The 23,500-nt window shown below is 35.9% G+C and overlaps 1 protein-coding gene across 5 annotated transcripts in view; it reads left to right on the forward strand.

Moving 5' to 3' along the window:
* LOC149068647 (protein CBFA2T1-like) overlaps positions 1-23,500 on the forward strand; it is an 81,518-nt gene that overhangs the window by 53,849 nt on the left and 4,169 nt on the right. For 2 of the 5 annotated variants that reach the window (XM_089250945.1, XM_089250949.1), the window contains exons 2-7: positions 18,730-18,855; positions 20,255-20,514; positions 20,622-20,711; positions 22,000-22,184; positions 22,347-22,579; positions 22,802-22,866. In XM_089250945.1, coding sequence (XP_089107071.1) covers positions 18,730-18,855; positions 20,255-20,514; positions 20,622-20,711; positions 22,000-22,184; positions 22,347-22,579; positions 22,802-22,866 — 959 coding nt within the window. Of the gene's footprint in view, positions 1-14,151; positions 14,362-18,729; positions 18,856-20,254; positions 20,515-20,621; positions 20,712-21,999; positions 22,185-22,346; positions 22,580-22,801; positions 22,867-23,500 lie in introns of those variants that run through there. The other 3 variants (XM_089250948.1, XM_089250947.1, XM_089250946.1) reach the window with 3 other exon arrangements.

The raw sequence follows: 23,500 nt of genomic DNA on the forward strand, positions 1-23,500 counted from the left end.
AAGGATAACAAAAAAGTCTGATGTTTGTAAGTGCGACATTCGCTGAGAACTTTGAATAAAAAGAAAACCACTGAAAAGGTGGAAGAGAACGGCGTAAATGATGTAAAGAAGCATTGTTCGTTGGTTTATGCCTTCCCCCCCCCCAACTTTTCCTCCAATTTGCGAATTCAAATATCTCAGTGAATTTTACACTTAAAAACGTGGAACTTTTTTCTAGGCCTCATCAGAGACTGGGCAACCACTTTTTAATTGGAAGTTAGAAAACAAAGGGACCGTGTAAATATCTAGATGCTTTTTTTATTTTATGACACAATGTAATTTTTACTCTTGGAACAGGTGCAATGTGATTTCCGAACACATTTTGAGCATTTTTTCAATTGGGGAAACATACCTCTACGACGAACGGTTGATGAGATAAAGGCAGAATTAGGGTTTACACGACACCTTGTATAGTACGGGCACACGCGCGTGCCGTTAGACTGGCATGACAAATTTTGTGACCCGACGAGCAAGAATGTTAGAAGACTCTGACCCAAAGTTATACGTTAAAATGTTTTTTAAATAATTTGTGACTTCACTAACATCTTACTACTTTTCAGCCGACGTTTTCTGGATGTGTTAGTAATGTCAGGACAACAGCTGGCCAAAAGCGCACTATTATACTCTAAGGAGCCGAGAAACACTGATTAGGAAAACACAGTTACAACAGTGAATTTCAAATACAAATACAAATGCCGCTACAGGGAAATTGCCCAGCGAGGTGGCTGAAGAAAGATGCCCATAAAAATATGGATGCCGAATATAAACTATTCCCTCCGCTATACCGTCTTGAAGATTTCGATTCCAGAAATCTACAGTACAGTAGTCCCCAGCTTAATCGGACAACGGCTAAAAAAATTATATTCCTCCGCCACCACATTTCCTCCCCGAGCGACGAGTTCCCCGCTTAATACGATAGTTTCAACGACTTTTCCCCGCTTAATCACTTTACACGTAAAGTGTTAATACACATCAACCCCTATACACATAATGATTTTATTGAATAAAACATTTCAAATTGAAATAAAATGTGTTGCTAGGTTAAGAATAATACATTTGACAGTAGGTTCTGGCCTCCAAAGTATTCACTCTACAAATTTGCTTCAATACGTACGTTGCGTTAATTATTTTATTTTTGTTCTCCGCTGATCCAATAGAGGACGCTAACTTTCATAACGATAAGTAAGAATCTTAGCATTGTGATCACTGAAATTAAATACAATTTTCATTTCATTTTGATGTCTGATTCATTCGAGAAGCTTCATTAATATTGATCCTTCATTAGTTTTAAATATACAAACTATACTAACGTTGAAGAAGGGCAATTGAATTGTTCGCGCATAATCGGATACCCCGCTTAATCGGATATTGTGTGCTGGGATCGTTGATATCCGATTAAGTGGGGCCGACTGTATTTACAATAATGGAAGGCAGACAATATATATCTTGATAGGTCTTCGTCTCGACTGCATAGAATCTGATTTATGGTTGAATATCCCGGCTATCTGAACCTGGATTCACCAACGTTAGGGTTATCCGAGTTACTTTTCATAAATTTATTTTAAAAATTAAGTACAGTTAAATGCATTGCATTTCAGCAGGCCCGTCATTTACAGGGGCAAGGGAGGGGCTGTTGCCCACCCCTGGCTTTTGAAAATACACTAAGAATGGTATATATATATATATATATACGAATATATATATACATACATTGAGTACATGTGTTTTGCCCCCCCCCCCGGAAAAAGTTGAAATGACGGCCCTGCATTTCAGTGACCTGCCTGCACAGTTCCAGAGCACATAAGTAGCCCGCGTCACATTTAAAAATCACATAAGTGACCTCCGGAAAAGTTTATGATCATTTGAGTAACCCCCGGTTAATACTCCTCACATAATAGTTCCCTTAAGTGACCTGCAGCATATTCACAGATTAACGCGTCGCAGTTGCTACTCGCGGCATCGTCACATCTATGGATCACTTAAGTGGCCTGCGAGGCTTTTCCAGATCACTTAATTAAGTGGCCCACGTCATGTTTTCAAATTAACGAAGTGGCCAGCACTCTTTTCAAAGTTGGGACACCCTTGCTTTACACACTCTATTAAAAAAAAATATACATATATAAGCTCTAATTTTTCTCTTCTTTTTCTATAGCCGGGAATAAAATAAAAAAGTTGTATAAAAGTTCTTTTATGTGAGTTTTACAATGTAATATTGGCTTAATCCAGCACCTCCGAGAGATAAAAGGCCTCCGCACGCTGCTTGTGACGTCAGTAAATAGTCAGTTTTTCCCTCAGAATATTCAGGGGAAAAAATTCCCTGCTCGTGCCATTATCATCGCTGTGCGGAAAAGAAATGGTCGGGCTCATAATTGGTGATTTCTAATCACTATGCGGTATTTGTGAGCCAATCGGGAAGATTCTACGCAAAAATAAGAAACGAAGCAGGGTGCTGTGTCTCAAAATGTGGCAAACTTGCTAGGTAGTCTGAATAACGTTTATGGCAACCCGTGCGGCGGCCTTCTATATCTAGAAGTGCCGCTTAATCTCGGCCTATGCTGTACCTGATCATCAGTTCTTTGAATCACGTCCCTCTAGGGCTGCGGGATTTTTAAATTTATTCTTGGCTTCTACTGGCGTTCAAAATACTAATAATACATGTATTTTAATTGAGTAAACTATAATAACTTCAGCGGATTTCTTAAATATTTCAGAGCATATATAAATAAGTAGCACATCAACGGTAATTTTTTCAAAACTTTTTGAAGACGCCACCTTGTGACCTTTGTCAGAAGAAGCTTTAGCCACAGCTATGGTCTCTTCCCCCATTGATTCCAGTACAATGTGAGACATGATAGGTAAAGCATTAAACAAACCGAAGGAAGAAAGACTATATCAAGCTGGAATTTTGAAATAAAAATCTGATTTAGGCTTAAATGTAACTTCTTCTGTCCTAGAATGCGTATAAACCCTATCACTCGTAGCCATTCTCGTAGATCACGATTGCTTTCATCAGGAAAAGTAGTTCACGTGAGATGCTTTAAACTTCCACGTAGGGTGGGAAAAAAAGTAAATCTAGACGAAAATTACGGAAACTCGTCATTTAGAGCGACGTGTTAAATGGCCCTGAAAATAAAAATAAGAAATGGCGGAAAAAAACAAATTTTAAATGCAAAAATGCACTGAGATTTTAAACATCCAATTCCAAGAAGGAACAAAAAAAAAAAAAACCATACACACACACACACACACACACACACACACACTCGTAAATGAAACTCTGGAAAGAAGATATTTCCGATTTCGGAATTCCTTATATATATTTTTCCTTAGAACGTCTTGTTGGAGGGAAAATTTCTTATTTGAATTGTAAATAAAGATTTCTTTTCTGTCATTTCATTTCGCGCTGTTCGCCGCCATCTTGAAAAGAAACACAGAGATTGACGTTTTTTCCCCCCAACCCCTCCCCCCTCCTATAAAGTTTTTCCTATTTTTTTTCCCCCCTTTTATTTTACTTTTCCAGCTTTGACATTATTCCCTATACTCATCTGTCATTGGCTTTCTAGTTCCGTGACGTCACGGAATTTATCCCTTTCTCTGTTGTTTCGAGGAATTGCCCGGATATACGAAATGAAAAAATAGGGGAAATTGCGACATTTCATTTTCTTCCGAATGTGATACGGATGCAGTTATTACCGTGAGATACTTACTGCACATGTTAGTTGCTTTTGGAAAAATATTATAAAAAAAATGCACAGGGTCTCCTGTAAGTCCTAATTCGGGTTTTATTTCATCAACCGTTCGTAGTCTATGTATGCTTTTCGTTTGAAAAGTTCGCATAATGTGTTCAAGAATCATTCCATACCGGTCTTCCTGTTAGGAAGTTTTTGTCCTGTCCCTTCTGAGCAAAAAAAAAAAGGAAGAAAAGGATTTCATACTTCTAAGTGAAATATTTGCTGAGATATTTGAATTCATAAATTGTAGAAAAGTTCGGAAATAACAGCATAAATGAGGGAGAAAAGCATCGCGTATTAGTTTATGCTATCGTTTCCCAACTTTTCTTGGTTGAAATATCACTGCGAATATTGCACTTGGAAACATGGAAATGTTTTGTTGTCTTCAAGAAAGAGAAGGTCAACTTTCTAGGTGGAAGTTGGAGGACAGGAGGGCTGTATAAAAATTAAGATTTTTTACTTTTTGACACACTGTATTTTTTAGAGAAAGATGTAGGCTACTATCCACGTGTTGATACAAGCTACAGAGAAAAACAGGCTAATTTTGTGGAGATACTGATTTTTTGAAAAATTTCATCAATGCCTCCATCGACGGACCCGGGTTGGAGTCCCGGTAGGGACAGAGATGAAATTTTTCCAAAAATGAGTATCTATGCAAAATTAGCCAATTTTTCTGTATATCTTGTATTAACACTGTATTTCCACTGTCGAAACTGGTACAGAATGATTTTTGAACACATTCCGAACATTTTTTTTAAATTAGGACCATTTAAATTACGACGAACGGTAGATGAGATAAAGACGAAATAAGAACTTACAGGACACCCCGTATATTTTCAGAAAATTTGCATGGTTACGTTCAGTCAATAAGTTTTCTAAGTATGTGATATCTATTGGGTAAACCCTGATTAGTAATTATACAATGTGGGGCGGTTGAAATCTATAACAAGGCCAAGAGAGCCGTGGTTAGAAAAAGTTTGAGAACCACTGCTCTCTATGTTGTAATTGCGAATGTCTCAGGAAAATAGAAAGGCCATCTTTTTACGTTTCGCAACGTTTGGTTGTCCCAAGTCTTGGAAATTTTGTTATAATCTAATTAATATTTGTCAACCGATACATTTTAAGCCATAAACCCCGAAGAACTAGTGACTCGACAGATTGTGTCAGACGTTTTACTGGTATTTGGGTCTGTAAAGTTTCGAAGCCTTGATAATAATCGTAAGAAACGTCATTTTATCGGTTGGTTAATCTGGTTCGTCAAATATTAACCCTTAGACTACCCATGGACCCTCCTCAATCTCAATCTGTGAGTAAGGAGCCATTCAAGTATTACGTCAGCAAGTTTTTAGCCATTTTTGACCCCTCCCCCTGTCAGAAAAGCTTTGTCTACAGCTGTGCCCCCGCCTACTAACGCATATTGGTAGGATCAGAGACGTAAGCGGGGGGGGGGCATAGGGGCTCGTATGCCTCCCCCCCGACGATCAAAAATGTATTTCTTAATGCAATTTTTTTAAAATTAAAATTTCGGAATAAAATACCTTTATGTGTTATCAATTTGTTAATTTCAGTGCTATTTGAAGGCTAAGAACGTCGAGAACATTAGGCATACAGTGGGCGGGCATTTTGCTGTGAGTATGATTTTTGGGGGGTCCCTGCTCTAGAACATTACCTGAATTAGTTGCCTATGGAGAACCCAGTCGAGAAGCTCTGTATACGCAATAATAAAAAGAAGTAAATTAGTCGTGTCAGACAAAAGTGTCTTGCGAAATGATACGTTTTTGTTCAATGGGTCATGAATTCGTGGTCAAAGCTCTAAGTTAATTAGTTAATGCCTGTTAAAGCACTTCATTCAGGAATGTAGGAGCTACGTGATAAAAAAAAATAAAATTTTCACCACGGAAGCTCTTACAAATGATGCTGGTCAAGAAAACCCGCATTCCTACATTGTCTCGATGGTGGCTCTGTAGTCCGAAAGCATGAATTTCTTGATTGAAATTCCAAAGTGTTCACCACCATTAATGAAAAAAAACCCTTTGATTTTTCATTGCACAAAATTAATTATAAGAGACTATTTTTTATTAGAACCAAAATACACTGTAAATTTTACGAATGCTAGTTAAATACCGACAAACCAGTCACGGCCCAGGCTCTGTCCCTCCAGGGATATAAGCCTTTTACCCTTGCGGGTTGGGTCGCGCTGGGGAGGCTAGTTAAATACCGAAACTGATACCATCGAAGACGTCTCGATGGTGGCGCGTTCGATGCAAAAATACCTCTAAAGGTAAAAATAAAACATGGAATGTGTTTCAAGAGTGACAGACGCGTCACGTTAATGAAACGGCAACGAACATGTCAAAATAAAAAAAAAAGACACATACATATAAATATTGCATTTGTCGCACAGCTGCAGCAGATCGGACATTTTAGTACCACCGGCAGCGCGATTTCGCCTCACACCCGTAGTAGTGTCCTGCTGCCGGCATACTAACAACACAAGGGGAAAGAGAGTGAGTGAGTGAGTGTGTGTGTGTGTGTGTGTGTTGCCAACTTGGCTCCAGGATCTTTAGCGATCGGTAGCCATCCGGTGGCCTGGAAAAAGGTTTGGTGTGGGAGAATCGGGACAACTCACACACAGAGAGAGAGAGAGAGAGATCCAGAGGTTGGTGGAGGCATGGATGGGAAAGGGCCACCAGCCTGCTTCCACCACTTCTCTTTTAGAACGTTTTGCGATATGAAAATCCTCCCGTTCGGCGCCCACTCCCGAATTCCCGGCCCGGGTTTTGGGTGGAGGGCGCTGCATGCGACAGATGTTGCATCCACTAAGTCCCAAGGCATGTGGCACCAGGTGCGATTGATGCTCGGTTATACTTTATGGAAGGCGAAGGCACACAGCAAATCTCTCTCTCTCTCTCTCACTCCTCTCGAACCCATTCTACCTTCCACTGCCATTTTGTTCTAACTAAACCAAATCTCTCAATTCCACCGAACCCTCTCCGGCTTTCTCCAGAACGTCCTTCTCGCGTGTGTATGTGTGCATTTTCTTAGAAACTTCTTATTTAACGGTGTTTTCATATATATATGTTTCTTCAGGAGAAGGTGAAGGCGGTAAGGAAGTCAGAAAATGCTACATTTAAGTGCTATAGAAAGCCGTTTTTCGACCCCGAAACAAACTTAGACAAATTGCTATTTAAGGTTCCCCTTGAGCGCCATTTTTGCGCCTAAGTAAATTCGCTAAAATATTTAGGTTTTCGCTGTTTTTTTTTTTTTCCCTTCCATGTTCTAAACCTGACGCATTTTCGACGTGATATGAAATTGTTCCTTTTTGTGGGGGGAAGGGGGATATGATGTATGACCCGTATTTTATTTCGACAGAACGACTTGCTCCGATAAAACGAGCCGGAAAAAGGCGTTATTTTTGCACGGGAGTAGTAATTTCCCGATGTTAAAAACTCCAATTTCAGAGTTCAGAGGATATTTTGAAGTTTTTGGGCAATTTTAAATTGAAAATAACTTTATACACACGTCTGAAGAGTCTTGGGAATTTTGTTTGTTGCATTAAACGTCGTAGTCATTGGTGAAGTATTTCAAGAATTTATAGGCAGTTATACAGAAATACGTGAGAATAAGTGCTTTCATTTTATTGCATGTTTCCATCATAATGATGCGTGGTTTTATTCGCATGTCATTGAATGTAATTGTTTGGAAATAAAAGCCAGCTGTGACGGGGGAAAAAAACCCACGAACAAAGCAGCGTTCTAAGAAACCTTGTTGAAGTATGCTCGAGTAGAAAGCATTCAGGAAGTGGCAGGATTACCATTGAAGAATGCTAATGTTAAAACTATTGTTGAAGATTGCTAGGGTTTAAAATGTTGTTGAGAAAATTTCTTAATTGTGCTAAATATTGCCAAATAACTCGATATTGTGGTAGACATTGTCTAATAGTTTGCTGGCGTTGGCGTAGTAAACATTGTCTAATAGTTTGCTGGCGTTGGCGTAGTAAACATTGTCTAATAGTTTGCTGGCGTTGGCGTAGTAAACATTGTCTAATAGTTTGCTGGCGTTGGCATAGTAAACATTGTCTAATAGTTTGCTGGCGTTGGCGTAGTAAACATTGTCTAATAGTTTGCTGGCGTTGGCGTAGTAAACATTGTCTAATAGTTTGCTGGCGTTGGCGTAGTAAACATTGTCTAATAATTTGCTAGTGTAATAAACTAATAATTTGCTAGTGTAATAAACTAATAATTTGCTAGTGTAATAAACTAATAATTTGCTAGTGTAATAAACTAATAATTTGCTAGTGTAATAAACTAATAATTTGCTAGTGTAATAAACTAATAATTTGCTAGTGTAATAAACTAATAATTTTCTAGTGTAATAAACTAATAATTTGCTAGTGTAATAAGCATTGCCTTAGAATTCTATGCTAGTGTGGTAAACATTGTCGAAAAATTTGCCCTAGTCAGGTTAATATTGTCAAACAATTTTCTAGTCAGGCAAACAATGTCGAAGGGTGCTAGCTCGGTAGAATTTCTCTAAGAATGTTAAGCATGGCAAGCGTTTTCAAAGAATATCACCTAGAGTGGTAAATATTGTCGAAAAGTACTAGTGTTGAAAATTTTTTTAAAAAAAACACTAGTTTCGAAAACATTGTTGAAGAATTCCCAGTGTTGAAAATAACGCAAAAATATAAAAAATTCAAATCATAATAATTTGAAAATTCACAAATTTCATGGAGAAAAGAAAATTTAAATCTTCATGAATAACCGCTGCATAAACATTTATTATAATGTGAATTGCTGATAATGAATTGAAATAATATTAACTCCAATAAAAAAAATCAACATTCTATTAAATGAAATTTATCGAGTTATTTTTTAATTCTCAATTAAAATTTTGTAGAGTGAATATTTCAAACAAAATTTCCAAGTTGCTGAAATTCAGTTAAAATTTTCAAAAATATAATGAAAATTTTGATTGAAAATTTGTCAGTGTACGTATTATAAGAAATAATAACTGAATTGAAAATAGTGTGTGAATTATTTTTCTTAAAAAAAAAACGTTTCCGATTCGTACAAACAAAATTGAATTATAAAGTGATAAAAATATCAGAGAAATTTTGAAAATTTTCGGATATCGATTGATCGCATTAGCGATCTTGAATCGGTGATCCACGGATCGATTCATGAAATTAATTTTGCCGTGTTTCTTAAGATAAAAATGAATTTTTACATCAACTTGAGAAGCAGTTTCTTCTCTCATCGTAGTTTTCTCCCCGTTGATGGTAAACATATTATCCTTCCGTCGACCTTGGAACCCAAAATAGGTTCCACATGCGTACGCACATATTTAGAAATGCCTTCGCGTTGAAACAGGTGCGTACGTCAATCACGATTATTGCTGGCTGGCTTTTGAGGAAGCAGGTGAAGAACCTCAATCCCTGGATTGCTTTTGTCTTGAATTTTCTTTTTTCTACATCACCGCAAAATATCGTGATTTTTTTTTTCTACTTTTTAACGTGAACATGACGATTCAAAACGCGTGTGTGGTCTAAAGAAAACTTGAGAAAGGCAGCTGGAAAGCATCACCTTGAGGGATGTCCTATTTTACCTCTAGGAATTTTGGGATTCTTGAGAAGTATTCACCCAGGTTCTTGATTCCTTTGCCATAAGATATTAAAGACGTTAACGGTAATTAATATTCATTATTATTTGACTTGTTCCGCTTGGCAGCCAAGCTGCTAAAATCCTTAGCTGAAATATAGATTATATAGATTTAGCCAAAAATCCGTTTTTCTGCGGTTTAAAAACATCAGGTTCTGTATTCTGTAATTTGGGTGATGACTACAACTTCATATGAATATACAGGGTGTAAAGCTAAGTCCCCTTGCCTCAAATTACTGGCGAACCGTTGACATGCATACTTCTAATTGTAAAAATATCCAAATGATGTGTAAACTCATTCATATTGCAAGGGCTGCGGTCACCCTGTCCTTAAAAACTCAACTAGAAAGTTGTTGGCTTATCTCTCTTGAAGCAAAAAATAAAAGAATGAAAGTAAAGATATAATAAATAAATTAACGTTTCTAAGTGATATATTTACAAACACATTTGGATTCAGAAATCGGATAAAATGTGGAAAAGAACCGCATAAACAAACGAACAAGCTTCTTTTCCACATTTATGCGGTTTTATCCCGCATTTTCTTTGAATTCGAATATACCAGCGGATATTGCACTTAGAAACGTGGAATTATTTTTTGGCTCAGAAGAGATAAGGCAACAGCATTTTAATTAGGAGTTTCGGGAAATAAAACGCATTTGCCCAATAAAAAGGTAACTTTTTTTTGTTTTAATAACCATGCAACCCCTTACAATATGAATGACGTATCTAAAGTCTACGCGTTACTGATACCTTTCTTAATTGAAGTTAATAATAATCAGTGGGTTTTCAATTAGTGTGCCCAGGAACTTGGGTCTGTCGTCTCCATTAACTGAAAAAAAAGGACAGTCAACAATAACAATAGGATGACAAAATATTGTTTTCAATTTACCATGGAATTGACAAAAAATATTTCAGTTGTCTCGTGGAATGAAATTTGCTGATAACCGTAGTTTTTCATGATAATTAACAATATTTTGATTATGTATGAATAACATTATCTATAGGTTATATCAACAATTTATCTTTTAAATTTAAGATTGGAATTACAGAAATTAAGATTGGAATTACAGAAATTAAGATTTGAGTTTGATTTCAAAGTTCTGAATTCAATTTTTCATAATTTAAGTTCCGAAATTTGAATTTAATTTTTCAAGATTTAAATTAAATTTTTTATAACTTAAAATTCAACAATTCTTCAAATAATATTTAATATAAATTTGATCACATGTTTTTTTATAATTCTTCTGAAAAAAAAAATAATGATGGTAATTATGATTATATGTACGATTTAAAATATGGACATTCCTATAAATATAAACAATTCAAATTAAAAGTATAAAATCAATAGTAAACCCATGAATAAACCAATAAACGAATAAAAAATAACGTTCAAAATGAAAGAAAATTTCAATGCAAAATTAGGATGTAAATAACACAAAACTTCATTTAAAATATATTTATTAAAATGTATTTGTTCATTATTAATTATTCAATCACGTTAATAGAATTATTCAATCACTTTAATAGAATTATTCAATCACTTTAATAGAATTATTCAATCACTTTAATAGAATTATTCAATTACTTTAATAGAATTATTCAATCACTTTAATAGAATTATTCAATCACTTTAATAGAATTATTCAATCAATGGTTTTAATGCATTTACAATTTTTAGAGATCCAAGTAAAAAACGATGTATTAAAAAAAATTATTGTTTTATTATGCATTTTACTATTTTTGAAAACTTTCAAAAATTTTTCAAGAATTTTAAAAACTTTCTTTTTCATAAGTTTTACCTAAAAAGACGTGTAAAACACACAACTTGTTTCTTGTAAACACCTTAGAACTACAAAAACAAAACAACGCTTTCGACATCAGTATTAATCACACAACTCACTTTTTCGGAAATTGTAGTGTATTAACGGGCGCCATTTTGGATCAAAAAGTTTTATTAGACAAAAAAAATTTTTTTTCAGGGGGAAAAATAATATAATAAATTAAAAAAAAAATATCTGTTGATGGGATTTTATTTATTTATTTTTTCAGAAACGTACGTATCTGTACAATTTATTTTTTTTCCGGAAAAGTGGGAAGGAGTTTCGGTTGCATGTGTATGTATCCATCCGCGCACGAAACGCGAATAATAATATAAAAAAAAAAAATGTATAGAAAATGTAAAGGGTGGGCTGATGGTGGTTATACGACAACATGGTGTGCTTTTATTCATCAAAGTGAGCGAGAAAAACAGCCACGGTTAAAGGTAAGGTTGGTAAGAAGGACGGACGGACGGGAACGTTGTCCCCATCTGGCCCGTTTTCCGAGGGATTGCGCCAGCTGTGAAGCCCAGTCACGGGCCTCACCACCTCCTATTCTTATTCTGTGTGTGTATTCCTATATGTGTACGCCTCTCACTCCTCCCCCCCTCTCTCTCTCACTATTTCTACCTCCTCCGTTTTTCCTAAAAACTCCTTTTCCTGATTCCAATAATCTCCATTCCCGATTTCAGCGCCATCTGTTGGACGGTGATAGAAATAAGGATCTCGGAAGGAGATTTATTGGATATGGGGTAGCTGCTTGTTTTTTCTCAATATTTTTTTTTACTGGCTTATAAAAAAAATTGTATTTTAAAGCTAAGTAATTTATTATGTCTTTGAATACATTGGACTAGACAGAAAAACAGTTGAACTATACTTAGTGAATAGGCTCTTTGGAGAGGTGAGTAATGGGTAAGGGAAAACAGTCGCAGTAGATGGAGATGCCTTTCTAGAGAGGTATAAATAGTTTTCCATAAAAAAATAGTCTTCAGGTAAAATTTAACAACTAATAATTGTTCTGTGGAAATTTTTCAATTCCTTGTTCGAGTTAGTACAAAATAAATACTGTTAGAAATCTCAGGGATTGCATACTCCAACACCGCAAATGTCGAATAGATGTTCATCAGACGCGGGCCGAATTCGATAGTGGCCTATGCATTCCATATTTTCAATGGATAACATTTGCATTAACTGTTTTGCGATGTGACCCTTTTCTCTTTTCAATAAACTTTTTTGTCGTCGACTCGTCACGTAAATCACGGGTGTTCAACCCCCTTCATCTAAGGCTTCACGCAAACCAGATTCAACTTTTCCGGTTCATGCGCGTGGATGAATACGAAGCTATCGAGGGCCACAAATTTGCAGCCTTCTCGACAGTTCTAGTACAATAATATTATCGACAGCAATTTTTTTAATAATGCTCTAGAGAACAGTTTTTAAACTGTGACTTCTTTCAAGCTATAGAAGCTCTCTGGGCCATTTGTGATTATAAGACGAATGCCACGGACCCTTGATGGATTCAGCACGCGATAATGTAAAAACAATTAGTAAAATGTTTTATCATTCAAGCATACACGCCCCCTTCCCCTCCGACACCTCTTCAAATATACTTGTGTATGAACCACTGCTATAGGTAAATTTGTTTGACCAGTAGTTCTGTCCTACACATAAGCTCGCCTCTATTAAGGGGCCCTATTCCGCAAAGGGTCTTCTTCTGGGGAACGGAACAAGCCGTGTCTGCACTCACTATAGAACTTACATGTTCAACCTATGGCCTGCGGAGCCATCTGATGTGGCCCGCGACCACCTTGTTTTGTAAGAATGAACCAATGGCAAATAAACAAATCTCGTAAGTGACCCGCGGAATACCTACATATGACTTGAGTAACATGCGGCACAGTTGCAGAGCACTTCAGCAGCCCTCAGCATATTTTGAAACCCCCCTAAGTGTTCTGTGACACAGTTGCAAATGTATGTGTGGCTCGCGGCACATTCACAGAAGTAGTAGTGAAATGTGCGTTTCTACTACTCACAGATCATCAAAGCGGCCCGCGGCACATTTACAGATCGTTTAAGTGACCCACGACATCATTACGGATCATGAGTGCTCCGCAGCACATTTATAGATTACTTAACTGACTTGATTCACGGTTCCAAATCACTGAAATATACCACGGCACATTTCCAGATCACTCGAGTGACTCGCGGCACAGTAACAAATCACTTGAGGGACCTGCAACATTCTCTGAGATCAGTTAATAAAGAAGCCCATGAGCCGTTTTCATACAATGGAGCGGCCCGCACTGTCCTAAATGTTGAGCGCCATTGCTATAGAGGTTTACACTGCTATAAGAGATCAATAAACATATTACCTTTAGAATAGAGCTATAATTATTTGTAAGAGAGATAGAGATAGATAGAGAGATAGATAGAGGGAGAGAGAGAGAGAAGAGATAAAAAATTGATGAATAGTTGAAAATATTTATATTTATTGAAATTATCAATTGAATTATTATTTATCATTGCAATTTATAATTAAATTATTATTTATCATTGCAATTTATAATTATTTATAATTAAATTAAAATACTTATAATTAATTTAAATACTTATCAACCCTGATTAGAAAAACGTTCATGTCAAATGACATTATGGTAAAAATTGAATATCGAACTGTCTAAAAATTTCAATGTAAATTTCTCAAATTGTGTGTGTGTGTGTTGGAAGGAGAAAGTATCAGAGAGAAAGAGATGATGGAATTCTCTCCATCTATATCCCAGCTCGCCCCCCCCCCCCCGTTTTCGCGTGATGGAGATACTTTGGCGATAAATTGGCAGGGCAACAAGAAGCCAACCCTCGTCTCGTCGCCACAGCTCTTAATAGTGGGTTGTACGCTCCGTCAACAGAACGAGTCTCTCAGTCAGTTCGGTCGGTTGTGTGTTTGAATTGTGTTTCTCATACGAAGGAGGACACATCGTGTTTAAATTGACTTGGAACACATCGGAACTTGGTGGTCCCTTTTATTTGTTGAGTTCTTATGCGTTGGCGGTGAATTTGTGGCGGTGTGAATAAAAGTTTGCTGTAGATTGATTCTCCAAATGATTTTATGCGATGGTAAGTCAAATTTTGACATGGTTATATTTTGAATATTCCCAACACATTTCGAAAATTCTTATTCATTAAATGAAATCTGCATTTGTTTTTAATGAGACAAAAATCTAGTTCCACATGAGTTATCAACTGAAAACTACCCGCTATATTTACAATATAAAAGAGCTTAATTTCAATTATTTATTCGTTTGAATTATGCATAAAAAGTTCTGAATTATTAGAAGTTGTTATCAGAATTATTAAAATTTCTCAGTATTTGCGTTTTTTGTAATTTAAAATCATTATCGTGTGTAAAATATATAAAGAGAAAAGTATGTTTATATTACAGTGGGACTTCCTATAACGTAAACTTCCCATCAGCGGCCATTTGTTTCGATTACATCACTGGCTCTTGATTTTTTTTTACTCGGTCCATAGCGGACAAATTTTTAGGTCCCATGGATGTACGTTATTGAGAGGTTCTACTGTAGTGCGATTGTTTTAAATAATTATGATTTTCACTATATAGTCATAATCGATTGAATAATTATTTTTTTTATATTTCCATCTTACTATATTAGTTTCGGTTTTTCCTGTGAATTTAAGGTCCATATTTTTTGCTTAAAATCAGAGGTGTAATACGCGGACCACATGCGTGTGACCCAACAAGCATACTTTTAAACGTGAATAAATAAAACTAGATAAAATAAATAAATTTTAAACTAGTAAATAAATATTGTTCTGATATAATATCACAGTGTTTCGTTGTAGAGACTTCAAAAAAGAACCGTCAAAAACGAAAACAAAGGAGCTTTGTTCGTTTTTCTTTTCAATTTAGAAATGATAAATTTGGCTTAAAAATGCTCTCATCAGTTATTATTTGCATTTCGAGTGTGTGGCCAAAAATATTTTTTCCTCCCAACGCGGCTCAAATGCTTTCAACTTTTTCCAGTGTGTCTAAAAGAAACCAAAATATTTAGAAAGCCCTTTAAATCATGGGCGCATACGCTTTCTGTCTCTTACTGGTTATATTTCACCTAAAATGATATTTTTTTGTGTGCACCGTATATATAAGTTGTTAATTATTATATTTTCTGGTCAAATATGAATGAGAAACACTGGTTGGACCAGTTGCTCCGCGAGTGGAATATAACTCTTCAATGGAAAAAATAATGCTTTAGAGCATATGTTTTACATATATTCCATCAGGGAAAATAATTGTATTTATATCCTCCAAATCTTTGAATAATTCCCTTTATCCTTCTTTCTCGACTCGCAATAACAACTACGATCGCTATCGAAAATGTCCTGAGATTTTTAGTCCAATTTCAATAAAATCTAATTTATAAATTAACTTAGATGAACTTTAAATTAGTTACTCGATATTTATTATTATTCATGATCAATTTGCCGGAAAAGAAGTAATAAACAGCCGGGTTGCGTCCGAATGAATTAGCGCGAATTCACCAGGATCTCTGCGTTTCACTGCAATAACCACGAACGTGCAGTGAAGCTAACTTTAGGAAGACCATTTTATCCGGGATTTATGCAAAGCCATTCAGTTTTTCACTGTTTGTTCGATACTTATCATTCATTTTGAAAATTTCAGTAAGGTTTATATTATAATTAATATTTTCTATATATTACTGGTGTCATTATATAGATAAAGATATATAGGTTGAGATATTTATGGGTATAATTTTTAAATTAAGTTACTCTCTTGAAACGCTTCCGCAACCCCCGGTACTTTGTACAATGACAATGTTTTTCATTTTTTTATTGTTGTTTTTATAGTTGATTTTTACCTGTTTTTCCATCATTACCCTCTTTTATATTTTTCGCGCACAGTTCACCGCGTATTCTCTGGAGTTAAGGCAGTAAGTGTGAAGTATTATGGATTTGAAGTTTAAAATATTCATTGAAAACATTACAGTAGCAGAATTTCGCTTTTTTTAATTGATTTAATTTAGTTTGGGTTATATGAACAGCGAGTGAATAAATAGTACAAATATTTATAAGTGTGTGTGTGTATATACGGAGTTGTCTTCAATTGAAAGTCCCGTGTTTGAAGCTCTCTTCGGCTCTAACTATTAATTGAAAAGCTGTGGAGCTTCATTAACGTCTTTATGAAGTAGCAAGGATAATTTTGGAAGGATTTTTATAGATAAAAATTGAAAAGATTGTAGAGTGCTGGATAACCGCTTTTATCAAACCTTTTCGCCTAGAAAGCACGTTGTTTAAATTTCAACGTAACATTCATTTGTGGTGAAATGATGGTTGAGATGGTTTTATCTTAGACAATTAGGTACCATGCCAGGGATCTCGATTAAATAGTATTTATGATTCCAAAAATAATAATTTCTGTGAAAAAAAAATGTCCTTTACATTTGTATTTTGAGAAATGAAAAATATTTTTTATACTGTACTAACTTTTTTCTTACTCTTCATCATTGAGACATTTCCATAGTTTTCTGTTAAATAGCTACGGCTCTTGACAGCCCAGAACAAGGAACGTTTACATACGCAACATAACAAATTAAAATGCTTGACGAGTACGTCTGAATACTAAAGAACCCCGAGCTGTGAAAATTAATATGTTAATTATCGGCGGGAGACCACTAGTATTATCCCAATAATTGTCAAAAATTGATGACGGGGAAACACGGAAAAACGTGTCTATCATTTTTCAATCATTGAAAGCTATAAACGCTAAAATTTTCAGGAAATCGTCACTTCGAGCACTCTGACGTCATGAATTTATTGGAACCACGCATACATACGCAACACTTCCCGGCATGCATGAATCCATTTAAAATTTCCCCAGAGTCACGGCATCTTCACGAGGTGCATGTACGTTTCAGTAGCTGTAATGTGTTATTATGATTTCACTGACAGAAAATGTCTGCTAATGCGACAATCACCGGACTCGGAACATGCTCGACAATTAAATAAACGTAGTGTCGTATAATTAATTTAAGCTTAAAAAATATTAGTAAAACACAGGGTGTCTCATAACTTTGTAAATAGATTATAATTTACAAAAATTAAAGTAATTCGTATATTTAAATGCGATGTGCAAACAAAAAAGTTCTCCCGAAGGAAGATTTCTTTTTGTGCAGAGGAAAAAAAGATTAGTTAAATTTTTTGTTGATAGAGAGCAACGTGCACAAGAGCAAACCACAGAATTCTGGACCTGAATCTTTCTTCGATCTCCTTTGTATGCAAATCTTTCGTAGAGTGTTTAGTGGTTGAGGTAAACCAACTTCCTCAAAAGTGCTTTATCCACCAATGCCAATATCAAAAGGAAAACCATATTTATATGCGCCCATAACAGGAAAATTCATGAACAAGCTGTTAGTCGTACACCCTACATTCTAAAGGACTCTGATTTGCTTCCGTGCAACACCTTATATCGATAAAAAATTTTACTTCTTTTTTCTCTGCACCAAAAAATTTCCCCAACCCTGAGAATAAATTTCGCCAACCCATTCAAATATACGAATTCCTACAATTTTTATGAATTTTTAATCGATTTTCGAATTTATGGGACACCCTGTACTACAAACAAAATGCAGTCGAACCTGCTATAGTCAGCTTGGCCTATAACGAACGCAACTTCTGGATGAAAAAAATATAGGGACCGAAAATGAAAATCCGTTTCAACGGGATTCCGTTATAAATACCATAAAATAAAAATACCACAATTTTTGGAAATAATTTTTAATTATTTTGTTGTTGGAACATTTTTGGGATACACCGGATTTTATCCTTCAATTTAGCACGCCAGTGTAGTAGAGTCACTATCGAGTGTCAGTTTCTTGTAAAGTTATTTTAGGAAATTATTATTATTATTATTTTGTTTTAAGTAATTGAACTGCAATAGAAACACATACGGGAAGAATGTAGTATTCCTGCAGTGAAACGTCTCACGTAAAGGACACCCATGGGACTTATTGTTCCAGAAATACATCTAACCCTTATTCAGAATGTCCCAAATAAACGGAGATTAAAATGAATATATTTGGCTTACACATGAGGTCGGTAGCTCAATTGCGATTAGGGCTCCATTGTACGGTATTCAGAGAAACCGAAACTATTTTTTCAATTCTTCACAGATGTCCTCAAGTATATCTCGTTATGCTGAAAAATCACATTTCCGAGAATTCTAAAAATAGAATAACTGAATGGCCGGAGGGGAAAAAATTAATTAATTCATATTATATATATATATCCTTCGATAAGCAACATCTGTCTGCATCGCTTTAGGTCTTCATTGAAGAGCCTGGCATATGTTGATTACTCGTGTCTTTCTTGCTCTTCTTGTTGTTTAGCATTTCTTTTCTTTTTTTCTGTTATTTTCGCTCTCATTTATTTTGTTATATTTATTTGCAGATGTAACATCAGTGGAGCTGTCGCAGGGCAGGATGCCAGAATCTCCGAGTTCTGTGAAAGCTCAGCAGCTGTCAGCTCCTTCCGGGAGGACATCCGCTCCCGTATCATCACACAAAGTACCCTCTGGTAGGTTTTTTTTCTCTCTCCTTCACTTTCTTCATGATTTGTAGAAAAACATGTTTTTTGAGGAAATTTCATATAGAATTGGAAACCTGCGATATCAGGTCGATCGATCTGTCGCAGTGGTTCTTAATCGGGGGTGCCGGTTAAGAATCCCCCCCCCGCGCACCTTTCTCAAAAATGCTTTAGAGGGCGCGTGATGGGGGAAAAATTATTACGTGTTGACTGGTTATTCAGGAAAATTTAGATGATGAGGAAAATTGAGTTTTTCAATTTTGAAAATATGGATCATACCGACAATTTTAATACCTCATTTTTTAGGTTTCGCTTGTAGAAATATCACGCGGGAGAAATTCATTTTGTGAATTTTTTTTTTCATTTCTTTCTTTCTCTTTAATATTCCATAGAATCTATATTTTGTATTGATTAATAATTTGCTTTATAACACTGTTTAAACATTGACTCTGTGCATAACTTTATTCTGTAAGACTTTCACTCTTTGACCACTCATAACATAACATAATTTTATTTTTTTTTTTGTATTTTGTATTCTAATTATGTTTCTGCATTTATTATTTACTTATATCTGTAATGTATTGTGCCTGCAAATTTATTGTGGTTGAATAAATTGAAAAAAAAAAGAGAATTTATTGTCCGGTTAGCGATGGTACTTACTTTTCATTTTAAATGAGGAGAAATATCAGTAATACACAAAGTACTTTGCGGTTTATTTACATTTGTACCTCGTATTATTATAACGCTACTTATCATGTGCATGTCGTGGGAAAAAGTCAAAATATTTGATCAAATGTCAAACATGGGGGGGGGAGGCATAGGTGGAGGCACATCTCCCCTCAAAGGTCGATCGTGCGTACCCTCCCCCTGGTGAAAAATACACACATTTATATATTATTATGACTGGAATCAATAAGTTAATTCATGGATATTTTTCCATTCGTTTCATTAAATATTAAAAAATATATTTTTTAGTTTAGTTTTTGAATTAATTTTCTTATACAAAAAAAAGTAATTATTGACCTTGCCGAAGAAGAAATTAAATAACATGTAAAATAATTGATACAAAATAATTAACTCAAATAATTAATTTAATTAATTGGGTGATTTAATTATACTAATTAAATATCCGAATTTTCATGGGATGATTAATGTAATTAATTTCAAAAACCTGAAATATATAACAAATAGAAAACGGGAAACAACAAAAAAGTTTGGTCTGGTAAGTAAGAAACACATTATGCATTATATCCTGGGGGTTGCGGGAAGGTAAATCGTATTGCACTGTGGAGGTGCGGGATGGGAAAAAAATGTTAAGAACCATTGATCCATTGATAGAATAACACTAGCTAAACAGTTTTTGACTTGATGCGTCGTTTTTTCCCAACAGGAATGAATGGTGCCCATTCACCTCATAGCGCCACGCCATCTGGAAGAACACCGTCTCCGCCGAGTGGCGCCCACCCGAACCCGGTGTCTCTTGCGACGACGGTGCCATCTACCGTCAGCTCCTCGACTGACCTCAGCCTGGCTGGAAACGTGCGACAGCTCGGGAAATTGAAGAGGTTTTTAGCGACTCTTCAGCAGTTCGGTGTGGATTTGGCCCCGGATGCCGGTGAAAGGATGCATAGTTTGATCATCAGTCTCGTGGTGAGTTTGGAAAAGGTGTCAAGAACTCTGTATTTTCTTGCGAATCGATGGATTACAATTTTGAATACTTTTAGAATTTTCGTTAAATATGTTGTTTCTTTTTGTAGAGTTCAACATTGTCGATAGAAGATTTCAGTCAGAAGGTTCAAGACCTGACAAACTATGCCATGAGGCCATTCGTTGTTCCTTTTCTGAAGGTATTTCTTTATTGTATACCGGAATATATATATACGATGATTATTTTTATAAGTGGCAACACTGCTGTAAAAACGGTATGCAACGGAGCCATCTAATTTCGTTCATAATACGGGTTGGTTACATACCTATTGGTTTGAAGCAAATTAACTTACGTCTACATACACATGAAAAATAGCTATTATCAGTGTGCAGTTAAACGTGCTGGATGAAAATCTAATGTGCTATAGGTTTTGCAGCCCTACAGCATATATCACAAAGGAGATTTCAAGAGTCTCAAGTGCCATGTCCATTTCATGTCAAGCCACTAACAAGATAATTAAAAGAAATATGAGAACTACTGCTGTATGGATGTCCGTAACTTTTTCGTCTCTAATGCCTCGAAATTGTTACTGCATTTCGAGTTTGAGGTTAGAATACGTGATGACAGGGCTCCCGATGCCCATTCCAAGGACCTTGAAATCTGGAGTGTATGGGGTAGAGAATTCTTAACCCTATGAATACCAACACTCTGCCACCGAACGTGACCCGTTACTGAGAACTCTTCTAACCCAGCGTCGTGGCACATAGTCCAAATCAATCCTACATCTTATCCATATTGGTTTAGCAAAATCAGCCATAACTTATGCTGTACGCTCTCGAGCATTCTGTAGTTTCGTTCTTTCACTCATGTTGCCCATGTTTTGGAAGATAATGAAAAACATCCCGCAAATTCCTCGGAGTACTTGATGACGCTGTAGTGCTGCAGAAGCACTCGCGAATTTAATTCTATTCTTAATCTGCTTCTGTTCTGAAAATGTCATGACCTTCCTACGTTAGACTGCTAGTTGGTAATACATAGTTTCTGGAAACACTAAGCTGACTCATCCGCCATCCTTGCGTAAATGCGTGACGTCAGTATTATAGCTATAATGATTTGCTGTTTCCTATCCACCTCTTTGTTTAATAATTAAACGTTACCTGCAGTGGTAAGTTAATTTTTTTTCTCAAAGATGGAGGACGGTAAGTCCACTCTGCTTTATAGGTGCCTTAGTTATAGATAGTATGCTTTTGTTGTTATTGCGCATGCTGTGGAGGGATACGTTCATTTCCTCTGAGCCTAGGTAGGCATGTAACTGGCTTGGGGTGAAAATGGCATCGGCTGTCTCCATCGCATCCTATTTCTACAGCAGTATAAAGACTATTAAGAAATCCACTCGTATCTATGAATACTGATTCATACAATGATATAAACGCAGACGAAGTGTAAAATTTTAATTTTTCTTAAATGTATTCTAATTTTTTTAACAGTCTAGCCTCCCTCTGCTTCAAGCAGAACTTCTCCATTTCGCGAGGTTGGCTAAACAGACGCCTCAGCAGTATATAAGACAGCATGAACAACTCATCATTGATACAGCATCGCATCCAGGTGGCGAACCATTTGAAATATTCCAAGAGAACAAAGACAGTTTGAAGAGGAGAACTCCTCCCGATGTGTAAGCTCAGCTTTCATCTTTTAATAATTTTTCCACAACCACCATGTATAAATTAATCTAAGACTGCTTCATGAAGAGAAACAGCCGATTTTAATTTCGCGTATGTCTATTAACGATGTTTTCCATTACAACCTGTTTTATAAGTTTTGTATTATGGCCCAGTAGGCGTTCCAGGGAGAACGGTTACTCAGATAACAGTTCAGATGGCCCACCTCCTGCGAAAAGGCAGCAGACTCTGACGAGCCCTACGTTGGGCTCGAGAATGAGCCCTGCGGGAAGTTCCAATCTTCTTCCACCGAGTCTGAACTTCAGGTATGATGATGGCCTCTTCAGAGAAAGGGAAAGGTACGAGAGATACGACCGCTATGATAGGGAGCTTTGCCGACCTTACTACGGTGAGTGCTACTGAATACGTGTCATTAGAGGAAAAAAGAAATTCAGAAAAGAAAAATATACGTGATTGTTATAATCTCATTATATAATGCATGTTCAGTGCTTATTTCAACCAGAGATGTTAAAATCGCAGGAGTATTCCATTAGAATCGAATGAAGTCAATGAGAATAATATGAGTGAGAAAAAAAACCGATGAGAAATACAATAAGAACTTATTTTACAGGCGGTGTACATCGTGAATTTCCGGACGATAGAGATATGGAAGATGAGTGGAAAAATATTCATACGGTAAGAAAATTTTGTAAAATACACAGAAATCTAACAGAAGTGGTTATTTTCCTAATGTAGATATCCATGTTGGAGAACCAATATAAGTATTACAGCTTTTTATGCCACAGAACCAAAATATCCACCAATTAGAAATCTGTGATTTATAACCACGCAAACTACAGGAACTTCTACCCCCCCCCCCCTTAATGGGCTAATGGGGAGCAATTTAAAACAAATAAAATTATCCCTCGCTTTTCACGATTTCGGTGTAATGCGGTTTAGAAAACTTGATTTTAGAAACAGTGACTCCAAAAAATTTGGTGTCTAGATTTATTTTAGTGATGAAAAAATGGGCTTGCAAATTAGAGGTACGAGATTAATAAAATTACAAAATTCGTTAGATTTGTTGACATATGAAAGAAACGCTCAAAATCTATCTCACCAGATCTCACTGTTGAGCATATTTTGGTAACACACCGACAATACTATCATTATTTTAATCTAAAAAACAATCCTAATGTATCTATGATTGTCCTGGAAGATAATATTCAGCTTCTACGCATGGTCCAAGAAAAAGCTATTCAGCGCTTTCATACGATCTCAATACATTTCTCCTTATCTGGATGTTAGTCGGTGTAATATTTTGTGCTTG

Source organism: Pholcus phalangioides, unplaced genomic scaffold (assembly GCF_987345545.1).
Source record: "Pholcus phalangioides strain wild (caught in Gottingen) unplaced genomic scaffold, Ppha-v1.0 ptg000024l_1, whole genome shotgun sequence".
NCBI classification, from domain to species: Eukaryota; Metazoa; Arthropoda; class Arachnida; order Araneae; family Pholcidae; genus Pholcus; species Pholcus phalangioides.